Genomic DNA, 20,964 nt, shown 5'->3' on the forward strand with positions numbered 1-20,964 from the left:
CTTCTTGGAAGATCGTTTACCTTATTACAGCAGTTACTGAGAGAAGTCATTCCCAGAGCCTCTTTCAGAAGAGCAACAGGATTTATAACTGCCAACTCCTATTTGTTGAGTGCTTCCAGCCAGGGGCTGTGTGTGCCTTACATAGTTTATATTATGTAATATTTATAACAATGCTTATGATGAGATAGATCTTGCCCCTTGTTTTCCAGATAAGGAAACTAAGGCTTAGAAAAGTTAAGTAACTTACAAAGGCCTCAAGGTACATGAGAAGTACCTAGGGGAGTGTCTGATTCCAGAGCCTTGCTAGTTACTGCATTGCAATGATGTGGGTGCTGGCAAAGCCATTCTCACACAGGGGCGGGGTTCAGTAACTACCTGCTGAATAGATCAAGTGTTAAGAGAAAGTTCAATAGACTTCAGAAAAACCTGCATGAGAACATAAGGAAACAGAGGTGGCAAAGCTAGGAAGACTCCAGCTGTCTGTCTTTCTGTCTGATTCCTTTTACAACTATACCCCGTCCTTGCCACCATGCTAAATTCTAATGAAATTTTTCTCTCATCTAGCCTCATCATTCATTGCTCCCAACCCTTCCCAGAGTTTTAATAGCACAAAATAAGTCTACTTCTTCCTTCTTCTGTCTGAAGGCAAAAGATGAAGACATCACAGTTTGAGATACGAAATTTCCCTCCTCTCATCCCGCAGCCCTTACCACATCTGTAGGAGGGAACAGCTATTCTTTTCTACCTAATCGTTGAGATCCTGAATTAGTGGGATTTACAGGCTAATGAAAAGATCTATATTCACCATGTATGTTCATGCTCCAATCTCATATTAGATCCGTTTTTATAGGTATTGTCAGATCCTTTTTCCTCTCCTATTTAGCCCACAGCTAAGCTGCTGAGGGGTATATTGACATTCCTTCAAAAAATACTTTAGCTATACAAAGTTGTATAATTAAATTACAATATTTTGGTAATAACATTAAGGCATTCATTTCTGACTTTTGATTTGTATATACTTTGTACAATACTATATAATTATTGTATATAGTATATATTGTTTGTTGTTAGTGCTGTCAGGTCAATTCTGACTCCTAGCAACCCTGTGCACAGCAGAGCAGAACCCTGTGAGGTCTTTTTGCACCATGCTCTCACCTTCCAGCACTGTATCAGACAATGCTCTGCTGCTATTTGTGGGGTTTTCTTGGCCAATTTTTTCAGAAGTGGGTGGCCAGGTCCTTCTTCCTAGTCTATCTTATTCTGGAAACTCCACTAGAATCTGTCCCCCAGGGTGACCCTGCTGGTATTTGAAATACTGGTGGTATAGCTTTTGGCATCATAGCAACATGCAGCCACCATAGTATGGCCTCCAACAGACAGGTGGTGGGCTGTATGTGTTGTAGGTACTATATATAATATTATTTATTTATATATATTTTTAAGACTGGAGACAACAGCATATTAAAACTTTTCTTGGTTCCATTTTGGACAAATGACCACTGAGTAACAGCAACAATCATCTTGGCTACCATTGAGCACCTACCGTACTCATTTAACAAATGCCCTATCACGTACCTGGCATGAAGAACACAGTAGAGGACAAAACAGGTTCTCTGCCCTCATGTCAATCTCTTTCTTGATGCCTTATATACTTATTTCAATCCTCATTGCAATCTTGTAAAGCATACATTCCCTCATTTATAGGTAGAGAATGTTGAATTTAGAGAGATTTAGTAGCTTGTCTGAGGTCATGCAACTAACAAGTGGCAGAACTGGGATTGCAGCCAAGAAATGTCTGATCCAAAGAAAAAGATTTTCCCAGCATGCTACTGTTCCCTCAGTATGTATCTTCCCACCAAGACCAGACATACTGCAACATTGGAGGAGCCAGCCATCTAAGGGAAGATGTTACCTGAAATATGCTACTGATGATGACTGTTTCTGATCAGTAGGTAAGCCTACTGATGAGAAACACAAGTTGTTAGTTCTTCAAGCCCCAATTAAGCTATTACATTCACCAACTTCACAATCTTCATCAAAGACAGGAAACACCATCATTATTCCACCACTTCTGTTACCCACCCAAATCAAAGGAGTTCAGAACTTTGCAGGTTTGTGAAATGAAGAACAAAACTGACTGAAGCTCTGCCTGTGAATTTCAGACGTGTTGATAATCTCCTTCCTATCCTTTCAGGGAAGATGAAACTGATCTCACTGGATATAATTTAACTATATTGGGAATAATTTCAAACCTAATCCAGGAAAAGATTGGTTTGTCAGATAATAGTCTAAATTAAAAAGGAAGACCTATTAGATTCGAATTGAAACCATCCATTCAATTAATACTTATTACAGGCGAGGGTAGAAGCCATTATGGAAAAACGGGATGGCCTTTAGGTACTTAATTTTCTCCAGACAATTCTCAATTCTTTCTGAACCTATAGCTCAAATGAAGGTTAAAAAAAAAGAAAAAACCTAAGAGAGTAGAAAAGAGAATATAATAATTTCCACCTCTAGCTGGTGGGTCTTAGTTTCCTCATCTGTAAACTGAGGAGTTGATCTAAATGTGCCCTTTCCAGCTATATCAGTGCATAGTTTTATGAACTTTATCTCTTTGCTAATGATTAGGTTTCTTTTTCTAGCATCCAGATATTTTCTTTTCTCTGGCTCTTTTTTCCTTCAAAACACTTAGGTATAAATAATATCTTGGGAATTCACATGGAGAAAATATCTTCTTTCAGATATAAGGACACTGTTTAGAATTTAATTCAAATACACAAATTTTTATTCCAATAGTGTTTATCTTTCCTTTCTTTGAGCTCCTATATTACACGTGCTCTTATCATGGAAGTAAAAATATTATTCTTTGTGTTATGGTTATTTGTGCACTTAACTTCTCCTTCCTGAGATTATAAATTATTTGAGGACAGAGGCTGCATCTTACTCATTCTTACATCCTAACATCTTGTTTTACACATGGAAGAAGCAGTACATTTTGCTGAGTTGAATTTTGGAACATCAAAGTATAATACCACAGAGATTTCAGCAATAAGGAATAGAAAATACTTTAAAATGTACTTGAAGATGGTCTTGAACTCTTTAAAGTAGCATAAAGGCTACAAGATCAGATTTTGACATCAGACTGACATGGGATCTGGTTTTTACTTGTTGGGTGACTTGGGGTAAATTATTTATCTGTCTAAACTCAACTAACTCACATTGGAAAGTAGAATACTAGTAGCACCTACTCATAAGGTTGTTTGAGAGTAAAATGATAAAATCTGTGTAAAATGCTTAGCATGGAATATGTCAAAGCAAAACCACTCACAAAAGTTAAGTGTTTTAGTTGTTACTGTTGAAAATGTCTACGTTGTGTACATTCTAAAGAACAGCGACTCTATGGTTTTGCCTCATCCATGATGGTCTGTGAACTTATCTTTGGCATTAAGTTCAGAAAGCAGGTTTGATATACACACTCCTGCATTTAAATCCACTCATGCATGGTGTTATTTTCAATGGCAGAGAATCACCTCTAAAAGGACACATGTTTCTGCATGACCTATGACATGGCAAGGCACTGAATAAATGTCTAATGAACAAGATCTTCAGAAGAAAGCAGGCTCGAAGGATGGAGACGATGTTAGCATCCCAACTCCGGTCTGTGCCTGTTGGTCCACCAATGCCAGCATAGGAAAGGGTTTTAGAGGAATTTCAGTTGCCTCTGCCTAATATCACATTATTCTTACCCTAAGGGAATAACTGACCCACTCCATTGACAAGTAGTTCAGTCCCCCTTCTGCCTGATCTCTGAGAAAAAAGCAAATGGCCATACTACTTATAAAGCTTTAGTTTCTATTTCTATCTCTTTAGTTTTGTTTTTAAAAGAGGAGAACAAGTTCTCTGGGCCAGCCCTGGTGGCCCAGTGGTTATGTTCAGTGCACTCTGCTTCAGCAGCAGGGGTTCCATTCCCAGGCGCAGACCCACACCACTTGTCTGTCAGTGGCCATGCTCTGGCAGCAGCTCACATAGAAAAAGAAGAAGATTGGTAACAGATGTCAGGTCAAGCAAATCTTCCTCAGCAAAAAAAAAAAAGAAAAAAGAAAAGAGTAACTTCTCAATGATTTCTAGATTCAGAATATTTTCTCTGGTTAGTCAAATTTCACAGTTCATATCCTGCCCATCAACTCTCACTTATAATATTCCACTAAGAAACAGTGACCTTGAAACATCTTGTATTCTTTGATTTCTTCATGTCAATACAGAAAACCAGGATCTGTTCCATTCCTGTTTGTAACATCACTGGATAACAGAGCAGATTTTTCAGATGCTAGATACCGGGTGAAAAAAACTCCACCGTTTTTTATAAAGTAAAATGAAAGTGTGAGAAAAATGCTTATGAAGCATTTGTAGGAAATGCATCCAAGGCAAACATTCTTTCCATGTAAAAGTGATAAAAAAAATTCTTTTTCTTCTTTTGATGATAAAGGGGAACTCCAGATTATCTCTAACCTTTGGCTATTTATCTTAAGATTTTCTTTTACTTTAACTTTAGCACAAAAGATGAGAAGATTAAGAAATCTACTCAAGAATAGGTGATCGAGAGGCTGGCCCGATAGCATGGTGGTCAGGTTCGGCATGCTTCCCTTCGGCAGCCCAGGGTTTGTGGGTTCAGATCCCAGGTGTGGACCTATGCACTGCTCATCAAGCCATGCTGTGGCGGTGACACACATACAAAATAGAGGAAGATTGGCACAGATGTTAGCTCAGGCACAATCTTCGTTGAGCAAAAAGAGGAAGACTGGCAACTCAAAAAAACAGAGTAGGTGATTGAAACTCAATTCAGTTTTTAACATTCAGTGTGTTCTTAGAAACAGAGAAAGATACTCTTAATCTCCTGAAAGTCTTCCAACTTCCTCCTGCCTTAAAGAGGAGAACTGCTTCCCTAGAACCATGCCTAGGTTCTGGGTTATTGCGATAGAGGGATTTCTGTGGCCTCTGCTCTATCTTCAAATTCACAACTATCCCCAGCTCTTAACACATCCCTTTGACTCAGGCACATGGGATCTGGTTTGATTCTGAGAGTCATAGAGTCAGCCAGCCTATATTTAAACATGTGAAGGAGCTACCTCAATGTGTTTATAGCAACTTGTCCTGCCAGAAATTTTTGAATTATATATGGCTTTCTGTAGAGCTTTTTCTCCTAATGCATTTTGTGCATCTCTTGCATTTCACCTCCTTATTATCCCAGACTACATGTTAATTATCAGCCAAATAGCTTAGAAGCCTGTAAAGTGAAAATCTGTAGCTTCTTTATGAATACATGTAATCTGTTAGCTAGACAAAATGTTTTTAAGACATGGGGTTTGTGGTGGTGGGTCACAAAAAGAATTCTTGTGCAGAAAATTTGAACCTTCTCATACGCAATTTTCTGAGTTTGCTATAGCGACAGTAGGAATTTTCATCCCAAGTCTCTCCTAGCCCAGATTATTCTCCTGATCACACCTGTTTCTCCAACTGTCTGCTACACACCTCCACCTGCCACCTCAAATACACCTGTCCAAAACTGAGCTCATCATCCTCCCACAAACCGTTCCCGCCCCCAGGGCTCTCTAGCCCAGAGAAAGCCTCCTCTATGGCTCTTTTGTCCTAGAGAAGCCCAGCTGACTCCTTGACTTTCCCTTCTCCTTCGCCCTCACAGTCAATCCATAATGAAACCTATTAAACAGTCATTCTAAATATCAGTTGAATCTATCGTCAGTGACTCCCCTAATTCTATCATGCCACACATGGGTTATAGCCTCCTAATTAATTCCCTGGCTTTGGTTTTGCCACACTCCAATCCGTTCTCCACACTGTAGCCAGAGGGATTGCTGAAAATGCTCATATGCTCACATTACTCCCCTGCTTAATTTCTTTCCATGGTTCCCAGTTGCCAACAGAATAAAGCCCAGATGTGGCCCTGCACGATGTGGTCCTCCCACTCCAGGCTCACCACTCACCACTCTCCCTACCTTAAATTATTAAAGCAAATATTTATTCAGTATCGATTGTCTGCTGAGCACCATACTGGATGCTGTGGAGGTAGTATAGTGAATAAGACCAACAGAGCCTGAGTTCGAACAGAATTTTTAATCTAGGAGGTAAAAGAATCTCTATATGTACCAGACATGCAAAATAGCCTTGGCTCTGTTGCTCAGAAGAACCGTTCTCTATCATCTCCATGCTTTTGCATACATTGCTCCCTCATGCTGGAACATTCTATCCTCTCTATCCCCCATCTCAAATACACACCATTTGCCAGGCATACTCCACCTATTGCTTCACTTCTCAGGCAAGATTCAGTGCTATACTGAAGATTCAGTGGTATGCATTAAAAAATGTTTGCACAACCTGTGCAGAAAACATGCTGGCATGCAGGTTTGTAGTGTTTACCAATTTCTGTGGTACAAATACTCCCACCATGGTGATTTCAAGCTACCAATATGATGTCACTGAACACAGAGTAGCACATCATGATATAATATCTCCCCCTTACAGATATGATTGGTGTAAAGAACCACAATATTTTAGTAATCACTATGTTGAATGATTGGTTCATAAAATTCCTGAAAATGTAACAGGTGGTCTCATGAGCCAGTAAAAGCCAGTGCCAGCACACTGCTGCTCTTCCAAGAAGCTTTCTCTGACTCTCCAAACTGGTTAGCTGCCCTCGTGGGTGCTCCCACCACACTTAGTGCGTTCTAATGTAATTGCCTGATTTCTCATCAGAACCCTCATGAGAGCAGGGACGGGGCTAGTTGGCATATCCCAGCACCCATGTCTTGCCATAGTGGCTCAACAAATACTTATCGAATGGTGAGTTGAATGAACGACACAGAGCCAGGCTGATGAAATTTACATGTTTATGTAAATTCTGCAAAGTGATCTTAAAGAATTGCTTTCAATCTTATAAACAAAGAGCATATGAAAGAATCATTTAACCAGGCCGAGAGAGTTAAGGTTTCTTTCTCTCCATGCTCAAAATATGCTTTGTTCAGTTCCTTGTAACTCCTCCTCACCACTTGGGAGAAAATACCAAGATGTTCTGCTGTTTAAGGAAAACAAACCCTTCAAGGAAAAAAATCATTTTCTTAAGCAAATGGAAAGAATTTGCTTTTAATGAACAAATGATTTTAAGAAGTATGCAACACATCTGACAGATATTCTGGAACCAAGCTGCATAAGCATCAGGAGTAAATTTTTAAAACCTTAAAACTGACACGGTAGCTGGCTTTCAAAAATTGAAGCCAATGAAAAGCAGCCAAAACTGAAACTGATGACTTGACTTGATTCAGTATAACCCAGAATTCTCTTCACAGAATCCTGAACCCATCCAGGGACTTAGAGTTTGCCAGAGAGCTTGGCCAAAGGACCATTGTAATCAATCTTTAAGGAAAGAAAAGCATGAATCAGGGAGCAAAGAAAAAGAGGAAGAGACTGAGAGAGGAAGTGAGAGAGAGAGGGAAGGAGAAGATGAGAGAAGAGGAGAGATTGTTCTGAGACATAAGGATGAAAATCTGTTTCCTTAAAAAAGCAATCCATAAAGAAAACTAGCATACTGATTAAAGTTAAAAAAAATAAAAATACCTTGATATTTAAACTGTTTGCATAATGAGTATAATAATTTCATATTTTAAAAAAAGTCATTACTAAAACATTTTGAGTTTATATTCAAGAAAATACTTCTTAGGATATTAGCAGAATGCTGTTAGGAACCGGAAAAAAAATGTGCCAAATGAGGCTCTAGGTGCTAGTTTAATCTTGTATCACACTGATAATGTGGCTCTTTTTTGCTACTACTTCAGCGAGGTATATGTTTTTTAATACTTTAACTTATTCACATCTACTTACTAATGATCTGTGGCCCTCCTCCTGCACACCCATGTCGGTGTTCACATTTCACTTCCGCTTTGAGAAAGGGCCCCAGGTCTGTGCTGAATGGAGGCCATTAGGGACAGGGATATGCTCCAAGCCTAGCAAGTGCAGGCACTGCTGCTTACCGTGCGACAGGGTGGGACTTTCAGGAAGGGAGTCTGTAAAACGCCCAAGTGGCTTCTCCTTTGCTACAAGAAAACAGCCAACACCCGAGATGTGAGCCCTGTTATCTTCGGAACCCATGGCTCTTAGAGCTCACCCACCGACATCAGGGATCCAAGCCTGACCATTTTATACATAAAGTCCTCTGCTCTCTAGTTGGCTTATCAAGCGTAGTGAGCAGCTGCTATCAAATGATCAAGAAATAGGATTTTTTGGCTCTAGTTATCAGTTTAAACAAAGTTGTTGATCTGGTTTTGCTTGAAGTTGGCACAGTAAATGGAGTAAGGGAAATATCAAATGATATTTTTATGTGGACGCATGATTCATTGTGTTTTCTGAAGCCTGAGGAAGAAGTGTTAAATTTTGATTTTCAAGAGATAATCGATTTTTTGAGATAAAGTATATACAACACGTAGCACAGTGAATGTCTGGCCCATCATAGATACTCAATAAGTGTTAGTTTTCTTTCCTATCTTTTCTTTCTCATTACAGAACTCTAGAAGGCTAATTGCCTTCAATAAATATTTGCAAAAGGAAAATTATAACTAAAAATTTCATTTATTCGTAATTCTTTATTCCCGACTTTTTTAAAAACATACTGTGTGCTAGGAACTCTTATAGATTCTGGGATACAGTGACAAACAAAATGTGTAAGATCCTATTCTTCATAAAGCTTAAATCACTCATGTATCACTCTGCATAATCCATAGATTTGATATGTTACTGGTTATTGTGCTATTTAATTACAGATTACTTCAGTTAAAGTAATAATACATCTTTGTACCTCATTTGTTCAGTGTGTTTTCTAAGCATCATATCATTTTATCTTCACAAATGAGAACTGGGGAGAATGAGAACATTTTACCCCAAGGTCAAACAAGCATAAGGAGAAAGACAGAAGCAAGTACTCCAAGCTTTCATACTCTTATTCATGACCTTTTTTTTTTTTGTCTTTTTTTTGGGTGAGGAAGATTGGCCCTGAGCTAACATCTATGCTCTATTTTGTATGTGGGATGCCACCATGTCATGGCTTGATGAGTGGTTCATAGCTCCACACTTGGGATCTGAACCTACGAACCCCAGGCCACTGAAGCAGAGCTCGCAACTTAACCACTATGCCACTGTGCCAGCCCCATTCATGACCTTTCTATTAGACCACAGCTGTCTCTCCTGAAAACAATGGCTCTACTTGGACAAAATATGTTTAGAGCCAGTACAGATATGATAGCTTGTTTCCTTGGGAACAAATAGAATAAATTTGAGTTCCCCAAGTGGTCGTCTAACAAATAGTTCATTCATTAACACTGTAATATAAATTAGAATCTAATAAGTAAATAAAATATTAGTTACTCTCAAAACACCAAGTCCAGTTAAATCTAGGTAGCATTAACTGCTACCTATGTTAATATAAAGGTTAGAGTTCTGTTTGCAAATTTCAAAATGATATGTGAGAATAGCAACATCTTTCCACTATATTAAGAACGCACTGAGGAGTGGTGTGGATCGAGGCTGCCCCAGGGAGAGAAGCCTAAGGTGTCCTGGCCTACATGCCAATCTATATGACCTGATTTATGTCTAAAGTTATACGACCACACAATAACCGGACCCCACCCACACTGATACCATTTTAATGACTTTTTACATGATCTTTCCTTTGTCTAGTAAAAATAAGTCACATACCCACACCTTCTAAATTTAGCACTACCCTCAACACATTGCAGCTCTTCACTGGCCATGGGTCCTGTCCCCGTGCTTACAGCTCTTCACTGCCCATGGGTCCTGTCCCCATGCTGTTCTCTAAATAAAGGGGCACTACTACCAGACCTTGAGAGTCCAAGAAATCTTTCTTTCGACTGCTCAGCTCACCGAGCCCATATCAAGGAGAAACTGAGAAGATGGAATTTTTTTTAAAAAACAGGAGCTGAGACAGGTTGGATCTGTAGTCCTTGCTTCTCATGTGGTCAGTAATGACTTTGGTGAATGTATAACCAACCTGCAGAAGATAAAGAGAAAATGAGATATAGGTATAAAGCTACGGGTGCCTCAGAGAAAGTGCACACCATATTGTTTTATTCTAAGGGAAATAGGTTAAGATGCTGTGATGTTCTTAAAGGAAAAATACTTGTATTTAGAAACCTAAACACAGCACTCAAACCCGATATCACCCACCTCCCTCTCTTTCTTGCCCCTCTGGCATGATAAAATGTCTCTTCTTTCTGCACTTTCTATCTTTAATGTCAGCGTCTTTAATCTCAGAATGCCAACATACTTCTGAGACATTATCTTAGTAAGCCTCTTAAGAGAGAGGATTCATGAGCCAGATATCTTCCCGAAATCCACAGGTTTTGCAAGTCAGCTAGGTGGGAAGGATAAGTCTTTGTACATCTGTAGCATCTGTCTACATTGGGACTTCCAAATACTTTTCTGAATTATCTAATTATCCCTTTCAACATCCCTTGGAGAGAGGCAGGCAGGAGGTAATACCGATTCTGTTTCTTCAAGGAGTAGAGCTAATGATTTGCTCCACAATGAGGTGGCTTAACCTGCAGCGATATCCTCTGGAAACTTCTGTTCTGTTGTAAAGAGAAGACTTTTACTGCCTGAAAATGGTATTTCTTCTCTCGAATTAAAAGTAGTGAAGGGTGGAATGGCTTCACAAATACCTGTAAGTAAGTGCTACTGAATGTGCCATGTCTCCTCTTGGCCAGGTAGAGCTGCCTTACAATGTATCCCCAGGGTGTGTTCCCTGGAACTCTGGTCTTGTGAGAACGCCCTGGGGAACCCATGGCCAAATAATTTAAGGAAACATTACAAATTCCTTCCTCCCTTTTGACGAGTCAGAACACACGTTAGCATGACGAAGCCCTGCTAAGATTCCTCATTTAACCTGGACGCAGGGAAATCTTTTGCTTATGTAACAGCTGTTAATAGCCCTGGAAATAATATTTTGTGGAAAACACTTAAGAAACATTAGCACAGACAGTTTTTCCCCTCAAATCTTCTTACTCAGAAAACAAAACTTCTAGAAAGACAATCATAGAATGACATAATTAGCTAATTATTATCAAGCTCTGACTTTTCCAGACACTGGTTTCTGTTTCTCTGCCTTATATATTGCATTTGATCGTCAGAGCCTATCTGTGTGGTGAATAATATTATCATTTCCATTTGACAGAGGAAGAAACTAAGGTTCAGGGAGGACCCTCTGAATGTTGGCACGGCACTGGGCTGTCCTCAGCGCCATCTGCCACCTAGCTACATACTTGCCCTTGGTAAGAGCAACCACTTTCAGGGGATTAAATACCAACTCAGGCTAATGATCCAAATCTACATCTCCAGCGCTGACCACTCCTCAGAGGAAGACCTCGACCAGCTGACTCTCATTGAACCTAAGGCGCTTCTCCCTATATTATTCCTTGTCAGTTTCTTTCCTTATTCAAAATTTAAAATAAAATTGGGGTACCCAGACCACCAGGAAAAAGGCTCATTGGTCCTTTATAGTAATGTAACCCTGGGCCTTGTGAGCCACAGAACTTTGTCTATCTATATTGCTGCTATAGCAAACTCAGAAAATTGTCTGAGATGGTCCAAATGTCCTGCACAAGAATCCCTTTTGTCACTCACCCTAGGAACCCTGTGTTTTAAAAATATTTTGTCTAGCTAACAGATTGCATGTATTAAAGCTGAAATTATTAATTTTCACTCTGTAAGTCATCCAAGTTACATGACAGATGTATGTTGTTTAAGATATGTTCTCTGCATGATAAGCACACAAGGGTTTTTAATCATTTCCAAGCAAAGACAGGGTGAGTTGATGCTCCATTCGCCTTTGCAACTGTTCCCTTCAGGTTGTAAAATTCTGAAAAACAGCTCTTGATCCCTAGGCTGGGCACTTCCACACTAAAGGGTCTCTTTTATGACAGTTCCCTTTTTCTAAGGGTATAGTAGAATCTGTGTTGAAAGACCTTCAAGATGCAGATCTTGACATACTGTGGCAGATTTTTGTGTAGGTCTCCACCTTAAGATGGGTTTAGGTGTTGTTTCCATAATAATTAGACGTCAGTGTTTTCTTCATTTGGACCTTACACCCAGCAATTTCTGCACCGAAGCCATCTTCAAAATCCAAACCTGATATAAATAACAGAAACCTACTAAGCTATATTAACTTACCTATGTTCTGTTATTATAATTAACACTCTCCAAGAAAAATTTTTCAAATCAAACAAGTGGTAAGGTTTTCTGTTATGATGAAAGATCTCCCCCAAGGCACTAGTATTCTTTCAGGGCATTTCTTGTTCCTTTGATTAAACTTAAACAAGTGAGTCAGAATTTTCCCAAAAGGTGAATTAAGATCTGTTAACTCTTTCAGTGCCCAGCTTCAAGAAATCTCAGCAAGGCCATTAGTATTGTTTTGCCTTAGGCTTTATACTTTATAAAAGTCAGCTGAAGCAACCTAAAAGAGCACACTCAACAGAACCCTGGAGCCTTGGAAATGTTAATGCCCTCCATCAGCAATGACCTTGCCACTGGGAAGTGATTTAGGCACTTGGGAGAGGAGAGCCCACTATCTTTATCACACTGGCTTACCCCATCAACTTCAGAAATTGTGTGAGAGAAGAATAATCGATAGTGTGTTAAGACCAAGCCTGAAGAATGCCAAGACAAAGTGCGCCTGCTTGCAAAATGCTGAGTTGGAGGAGAACTTTTGAATACAACGAAAGAGAGCTTAGCTGTAGTGGTAAAACCAAATGAATCATGTCTCAAGATTGAATTTGTCATTGAGAATGGCACTCAAGAGCCCTCTGCATACTTCAGTGGAATCCCATAATATGCTTGATGAAAAATGCTTGTTTTAGAGTTAAACAACAGCATCACAAGCAAAACTGGCAGGAATACATTCTAAACATACACACACAAGTTAAGAGTTAGCTGACATTAATAGTCCCAAAAAGTTTACTGAAAAAAGTAGCTAGTAGTAGAAATAGAAGAAACATAAAGTTAAACTTCATCAAACTTCCTGAAAATGTGACTACATTTCCTGTAATTCTAGTAAAGGGATTATTGCTGGAGAATCAGCAGAGAGTAGGAAGCTTCTAAAAACAGCAAAGGAAGTGTCCCTGCACCACTCTGAGTGAAATCACTGAGGAAAAGACTGGCAGCTCGGTCCCTAAGATCATTACAGTAAAATGTTTGATTTCCCATGGCAACCCTAATTGTGACATGAACAGTTGTCAACAACAAAATTAGAGAAAATTGTCATTATATGGATTTCATCCACATTTGCTTGTCCTAGTTCCATACCATGACTCAAGAGAGTGTTTTCAAAGAATTCTTCCAGTAGAGGTTTTCATTATTCAAAGGGAAGTCACTCAAGTTATTTGGCCTCGTATACTATACATGAAATATATTTGTCACAATAATAAGAATCCCAAACGGATGTTTATTGAACGTCAAATTCAAGTACATGAAAGTGTCTGGGACACAATTCATTTAATCCTGAAATCATCCTACGAAGTAACAATTACAATGCCTATTTTTAACACAGTCAATTCTCATTATTTATGGTAGTTTTGTTCCATAAAGTCACTGCAAACATGGAATTAGCAAATACTGACCCATTACTCCTGCAGGAAATACGAGATTATGCGCCTACAGGGTTCTAGTCACATTTTCATCAACCAACCAATACATAACCTTGTTTTATGTGTGTTTCTCCTTAAAGACACCTTATTTAATATATATTGTTGATTCATCAACATTGACCTCATGGCCAAGGGTGCTATAACTCACGCCTGAACAAAGTTTATCTAACACACATATTGTCTCCACACAGCACATCACAGCCTTCTTGCACTTAGGAACACGAGACAGCGCTTCAGCAGTGAGCTTGGGGGCCATTTTAAACAGGGAAATTGCCAAGTAAAAACACAAAAATGTGAAAAACATGGCACTAAATGGGCCGCAAAAAGGACACTTGTTTTTAGCATAAGAGCTGAAACAAGAAATCAGAGCATCACCCTGTTGGACTTCAGTTAGAAAAATGCACATAGGGCAACTCAAAATGTTGCCACTCTTCTCATGTCTGCAGAAGTGCATGAGCATTGATTTGGGAGTGTAGGGGAGAAGGACATTTCCTCTCCCCAAATGGGGGTTCGTCTGGCCAGAGAATGAATTAAATTCACATGAGACAGAATAGCAAGAGAAAATTAAACAAAGTTTATGAGGAACCATGGCCTGGGGCCTTTCTTCCCGAAGGAAGAAAGGGCACCGAAGAAGTGGGGTACACGTAGTGGTTATATACCCCCAAATGGGGAGTTTCACATGTGATTGAAATGTCCCTCCCACAATAGTCACAAGATTGCCCCGTCAGCACAGGGCTTGATGGACACAGCAGGTAGTGGTCTGCTATCTCGGTGGGCGTAGCAGGAGGCAGGCAAGTCGATTGTCTGGAGCTGGCCAGTGACAGGTGAGGGCAGCAATCAGTTCCTAGCCTAAGGAAAGATGCTTAATCCTTAAGAAATGCCAGCGTTGGGAGGGGGAGGGAAGTTAGTTACAGGAGGTTACCAGACTAGCACAATAAAATGCAGATTTTAAGTCCTTGCCTTTGGTATTGATTAAGAGTTTTTAGAGAGAAGGTCATCTCCTTTCTTCTTCCTGGTGCAGAGAGGGAGGCACCTTTACAGATAGAGATTTACCTTACAAATGTAAATGTGTCCTAACAAAGGGCAAGTTCCACTCCTCAGAGCCTCCTTCCCTGTCCCAGTTTATCAAAAGCAATCAGCCTCAAATAATCCTGATGCCAAAGAGACATATCTTGGGGTGGCCAATTCCAGATCCCCACAGGAGTTATAAATTAATTTTAGTAAGTAGGCAAATTCACAAATACAGAGTCCCTGAATAATGAAGATTGACTGTATATGTTGAAAATAAGAGTTAGGGCATATAGTCACTCCATACCTAATTCTTTCTGTTATATAAGTGGTTGTATTTGTTTAAATTTAGAGATTAGAGTTTATTAGAGGTAAAAATCCCTTGAAAAAAATGTGAAAGCCATTTCACTTCACACTTCTGTGTCATAATCTTAGGAAGAAACTCATTGTATAACTTTCTTAACCTTTCAATGGTTCCTCCAGGTCTTTCAGGGATGTGGCCAACCCAAGCCTGCGCCAGCCCTCAGATCTGCCCGCTCAGCTCCTGAAAATTTTAATACTCGGTTCAGGCCTTACAATCCTGAGGAAAGACCAACTACTGCTGCAGGCACAAGCTTGGACCGGCTGGTGAGTTCTCTCGGACTGATGACCATTGTGGGTACTTTCTGTTACCAAGGTTATTCTTCAGAAGACATGATGGGATTCTGAAAAAGTTGGTTGTAAAAGTCATCTCATTCTTATATCTGCTCCTGGTCTTAATGAGAATATTGGAAAGTAATGAGATCTTCTTTTTAGTTCACGAATTAGATTATTTAAGAAGTCTTACCACTATTAATCCACTCATGCAATGGCCAAATTTTCAACTTCATATTTCTTCTGAAATATTAATTTGAAGATTAAGTTACTATATCTTCCAGAGATATAATTACAATAGCACGTTATTCTTAGTCATCTGCTTCAGTTATTTATTCAATTATGATAGTGTACTTTTCTTATGACTTCTACTTACATGTAAAGTTTTCTGTTTGAAAGACCTTGCCAAGAGACCCTAAATCAATGTTACTACCATTTTTTTCTTTTTTGTGTCTTTAAAAAATTGGAATCCTTAGAAATAGTCATTCTTTGATCCATTTAAATGTGTGTCAGGGGACTGAATGATATCTATCATCAAACCAATTTAGTGGAAGAATACAACCATAAACACAGTAAACACAATTTTTAATATTTCAAAATCACATTTTGCTATAAAAAATGAGAAGCTCATAATTTCAAAGAAATACTGCCCGATTATTTTCAATGTAATTTATGGTACTATAAACAATTTATATACCTATAATTGTTAGTGCTGTTAATGTTTCTTTGCCAATTATCTTGATGTAAAATTAACAGATAAAAACCTTAAGGTCGTCAAACAGTTGAACCGTATCTGAGTGTCTCATATAAACTCAGACCTCAAGGGTTTCTAGTTATGAAAATACTTTTGTTAGTCATTGTTATAAATCACTTTATCATTTTAGTTAATATAGTGTTACAGTGTAAAACTCATAAGGTTGAATTGGTTGAGTTTGGCCTCAAAGTGAGGACTTCAGCATTTCTCTCTATAAAAATCAAATGCACTTACAACATAAAGACCTATCCACAAAGTGTCAAAGTAAAGGGATGAGTGGAGTTGTTAACAGCTAAATTATGTTATAAATTTGTTGCTGTTTATTAGCAAATAAAACCCCCTCTTCAGTGTAGGTCTTGAAAAAGGAATCATCTGGGTAATTGCTTCAACCTACTTTACTTGGTTCTATCTATTCTCTAGTCACAGTTTCAGGAAAAGTTTTAAATTAGTCACCTTTTTTCTTTTAAACAACCAATTAGACTCTGCCAAACTATTAGCCAGTTGTTTTAAAGAGATGATGGTTTTCATTAGATTCCATTGTTTGGGTTTTTACTTTACAAATTCCTTTGTATGTCACAATCTTTTGAACTAGAGCACAAATGGTGAGTATGGGTTTGATCTCTCTTTTTATTTTTTTTTTTCCATTTTAGTTAGCTCTAAATTTGTTATTGGAACAATTCAGGCTTTTCAGAATTTTCATAAACTTTCATTTAAGAACTGGGGCACAATGTAAGATGGATAAGATCTGGAGATCTGCTGTGCAATATTGTGACTATAGATAACAACACTGTATTATACACTTAAAAAACTGTTGAGGGTAGATCTTATGTTAAGTGTTCTTACCACAATAAAATTAAATATAAAAACAAGTGGGGTGCAATATGCACTTAGTTAAAATTGCATTGAATTTGAGCAATATAATGATACTATGACTACTAATTAATTTTTTTCCCTTTGGAACAGAAGCACAGTTTTCTCCCCAGGAGAGATACACACACAGACTCAAACAGGAGAAGTCGCATAAGAAAAATATGTTTTTCAAGACAGTAGTATTTACACAATGTAGCACAACCTAAATAGAGCATCAACACTTTGAGAATTTCACGTTTAAAATCTGATAAATATGAAAATTGGAATTTGAAACTTTTATAAGGAAATTTCACTGAGGATCTTCAAAATGCCCCAAATATAAAGATCTTGAAGAGTCTTGGCAAATAGCAAACTGATTTAGGATCTTCTATTTTATGCACCTCCCCCAAAAAAATATTTAATCAATTTTTTCTGGAAAGAATTAGTCATAGTTAATCACATGATCATGAGTAAAACCAAGGACCAGAGGCAGTGGATAAGGGTCAGATTCAGTGCATAGGAATTTAAATCAATAAGCCGATTTTATTCTAAAATGTTCTCTGACTATTTGTAATACTTACATCCTCATAGTTGTGGCTTCAGTCTCTGTAAGGGAGAATAGCGGTTTTACTAATTTTCTTTTGAATTAAATTGTGATTCTTTCCCAAATTGTAAGAATTAGTAATTTGTAATTCACAGTCTGCCATAAATCTACCTGGAGCTACTTTCCCAGCTCCTAAGAGCGAGGGTCTGTTTCCACATCAAAAGGATCCATACAAGGTTATTCTTGAGGACACAAGCTAGGCCAGAAGCTAACATCAGAATCTCTGTTTGTGGCTGTTGCTCCCCTAAGGCAGTCTTCTCTTTGACGGTTCAGCATAGTTCTGAATAGTGGAAAGGTAGAGCAGTTACGTTGGCCAGACTGTGCTGTGCAACAGTCAGGCAAATCATCTTCAAGATGCATGCACTGGTGAACTCTGATGGGTCTGTCATACATTAGAGCCTATTTTGACTGTTTATAAATAAGTCTCATGTTACCTACTCCTGTTTTAATTTTCCCCTCAAAAGATTTATAAGAAGCATTTGTCCCAGAAAAGCATTTGTCCCAAAAGACTTCCCTTAATCTTTCTAAGCTTTTCAGCAGAGAAAAATGCTTCAAAGGACAGCATCAAAAAAATATCCCAATCACCCCACCTTTACCATGGGAAAATAACGATAAAGCTCTTAGAGAGTTGCTTCTTACCATCGTTTGAAATCAGTACCTGTGCTATTAACTTTGGGATCTGTTGGTAAATGTTCTTATATCAGTTATGGTAAAGCTATTTTTTATGTGAACTGGTAGTTAACGGGGTTTGTTTTAGAGATAAAGCTCCTAACCCCAAGCGGGGTAAAGTGCTGCTAAAAGTCATATAAAATAATTGAAAACAAAACAAAACTCTCTCTTAAAAATATATCAATTCCATCATTTAACCTCTGTTATATTTAGAAGGAACTTATAAATTATTTTATATCACTAGGGAACATTTCCATTGGTTTCTCTAAAGTTACATGGGCATAAAAAGCAGTTTAGATAATCAGTAACTTTCAGACATGCTACCCTAAAGTTATTTTTATTATCCAGTAATGAATGAATACATTTGTATAAATTCAGCTGCTGATGGAAAGCTGGCTCATAAAAGAATATCGCAGTCCTTACTGCCAGCAGGGTGATTTGTTGAAGATACAAACACCATCAACTAATTTGGTTAACACACTCTTCCCACCATTATATGTCTCTTTCCTGTTACCAATACTCACCCCAGCAGCCCTCTGTCCCAGCCAACTGTTACTGAGTGTTAATTAAATAGGCCAGAGGTGATTATTTGCAAGAGATTGATCTCTTCCTTTTTTCTTAAATGTATACTCCATGAATTTTCTTAAATATCTCATGTAAAACTGACTTTTTAAAGAAAATTCTTCTAGAACTTCACTGGAAGAACAGAGGGTTAAAATAAATCAACATACAATAGCTCGGTTTTTAAGGCCTGAGCACACAGAGGTATTTCAGATTATCTTCTGTGAAGGCAATTCATTGTACAGCTCAGGAAATTAGAACACAACATGCCATACAGCTCCTGGACACATTTGGGCAGGAAGGGTCTGTATTTACTCCAGCTCATTTAGAAGAGCAAAAGTGTACTTTAAATTGTGGGTCTTAGAGGAGTATATTTTATAAAAGTAAATTTTTAAAAAAAGTCCAGACTTGGAAGTTAATTCATCAAGTTGGTGATGAGTTAGACCAATGAATCTCCAGTAAGTATTCAACATTTTACTGTGTGCAGACTTCTTATGTGGTCCACTGGTCTTTCTGAGGGAGTTTGGAGCGGGGGTGGGTGGAATGCCAGCCTATAAAGCTGAACATTATACCTGTGCTGTGCTGTTATGTATAGAATAATCTCTCTTTCTTTTTCCTTTAAATTTGTTTTCCTCTTGCTTCCCAGAGGATTGTGTGGAGGACAATGCAACATAGTGTAAGCTTTGGTCTTATTCTTTCTTTCATCCCCATTTGTCTTTGTACGATCATTCTGGAGAGTTACTCAGAAATTCCACCTCCACTTCCCCTTTCCAAATTGTCTAGAGAGCGAATTGAACACTGCGCATGACCAAGGGGTTTAATAACTTCCTCTCTGCTTGGTGTTTATGGTTAACAAACATTTTGGTATTCTTTTCCAATGGCAAGATTTTCAATGTAAGCTTGGTGTAAGACTAGTTCATTTGGTGGCTGATTTAAATTCTATCCCAATATTCAGGCTATGTTTAGTCTGCCTGAAAAACTAGCTCTTTCTCGATAGAATATATTGGCTTTTTTCTTCTTGTGCTGAGCAAATAATTACCTAGCTAATAATAACAAACCAACATCAGCTTTCATGCATAAGGAGCTAATTTTTCCATTAGCTGGGGCATACAGAATTTAGGGGGTCAAGAAATAGTTTGTGGTATAGGTTATTTACTCTCTTTTTTTTTTCTACTTGAATTTACTGATGTCTTTTAGAGCGTTTAGGGAGGGAGCAATGGATGTTTTTTGTTACAAAGTGGTTTGTACTGGGGCCGAGGACAAGAATGCCCAGGTTCTCTTATTTGACTTTATAATGAGATATTTAAGTTATCTAATCTGGTTTTCATAATGCCATTCTATGCTGGTAATACATTTAATAAAGACCTAAACCCTCCCAGCATTGTTGATCCAGGACAGATGACTGTCACCTGATGGGCACATATTTATTCATACAGCACACCTATGACATCATGGTGCTAACATGTCTGCCTGGCCTTAAATTCAAGCAGTGTCAACACTATGCCTAAAATTCCTCCTTTGAAATTCATTTTTTTAAAAGGAAATTGCCCCCCATTGGTATCACCATTCGTCCTTCCAGCTCTCTGAGCCCAGGGCAGTTTGGATAAGGGAAGAAAGTTAAGAGGTAAATCTGAAACAAGAATAATCTGGAAGGGAATACAGATAGCTTAAGGTCTCCTGATGCTAAATAGGAAATGAGAGAAGAAAACATCATGGGTCAACAAGTCAGGGTCCTATTAGTTTGGTCCGTTTGATAAAACTAGAGCAGAGAGTATGTGCCTGCCCTCCCCTACTCATTCTCTTGATATCTCCAACTTTTCCAGCAGTTGGGCCAGTCCAATCTCCTTATCATACTGTTATCATGACCCTTGTAGTTTCCTCCAGGATGAGTGACTTCCTTGAATATATTGGAAGGAATATAAATCATAATATCATCCCCCCGCTCCACTAGGTCTGTGGACTTCCCTCCTTGCCTGTTAACAATCTTCTCTAACTAGGCCAAAAAAGATCAGATGTCTATTATTGGATATGATTTTTTCCAAAAATACAATGCAACTTCTGAAATCCATTGGTGACAAATATATTAATATTTTTTACATATAGATTTAAGTTCTTATAAAATATCATCAAGATATGCACTTTAATTTTATTGTTCTAAAACAAAATGG

General features: G+C 38.3%; 1 protein-coding gene across 1 annotated transcript in view; it reads left to right on the forward strand.

Moving 5' to 3' along the window:
- GPC6 (glypican 6) overlaps positions 1 to 20,964 on the forward strand; it is a 1,011,638-nt gene that overhangs the window by 910,125 nt on the left and 80,549 nt on the right. The window contains exon 6 of the mRNA XM_014864850.3: positions 15,210 to 15,353. Within this exon, the coding sequence (XP_014720336.2) occupies positions 15,210 to 15,353 (144 nt within the window). The remainder of the gene's footprint in view (positions 1 to 15,209; positions 15,354 to 20,964) is intronic.

This window comes from Equus asinus, chromosome 11 (assembly GCF_041296235.1).
Source record: "Equus asinus isolate D_3611 breed Donkey chromosome 11, EquAss-T2T_v2, whole genome shotgun sequence".
NCBI lineage: Eukaryota > Metazoa > Chordata > Mammalia > Perissodactyla > Equidae > Equus > Equus asinus.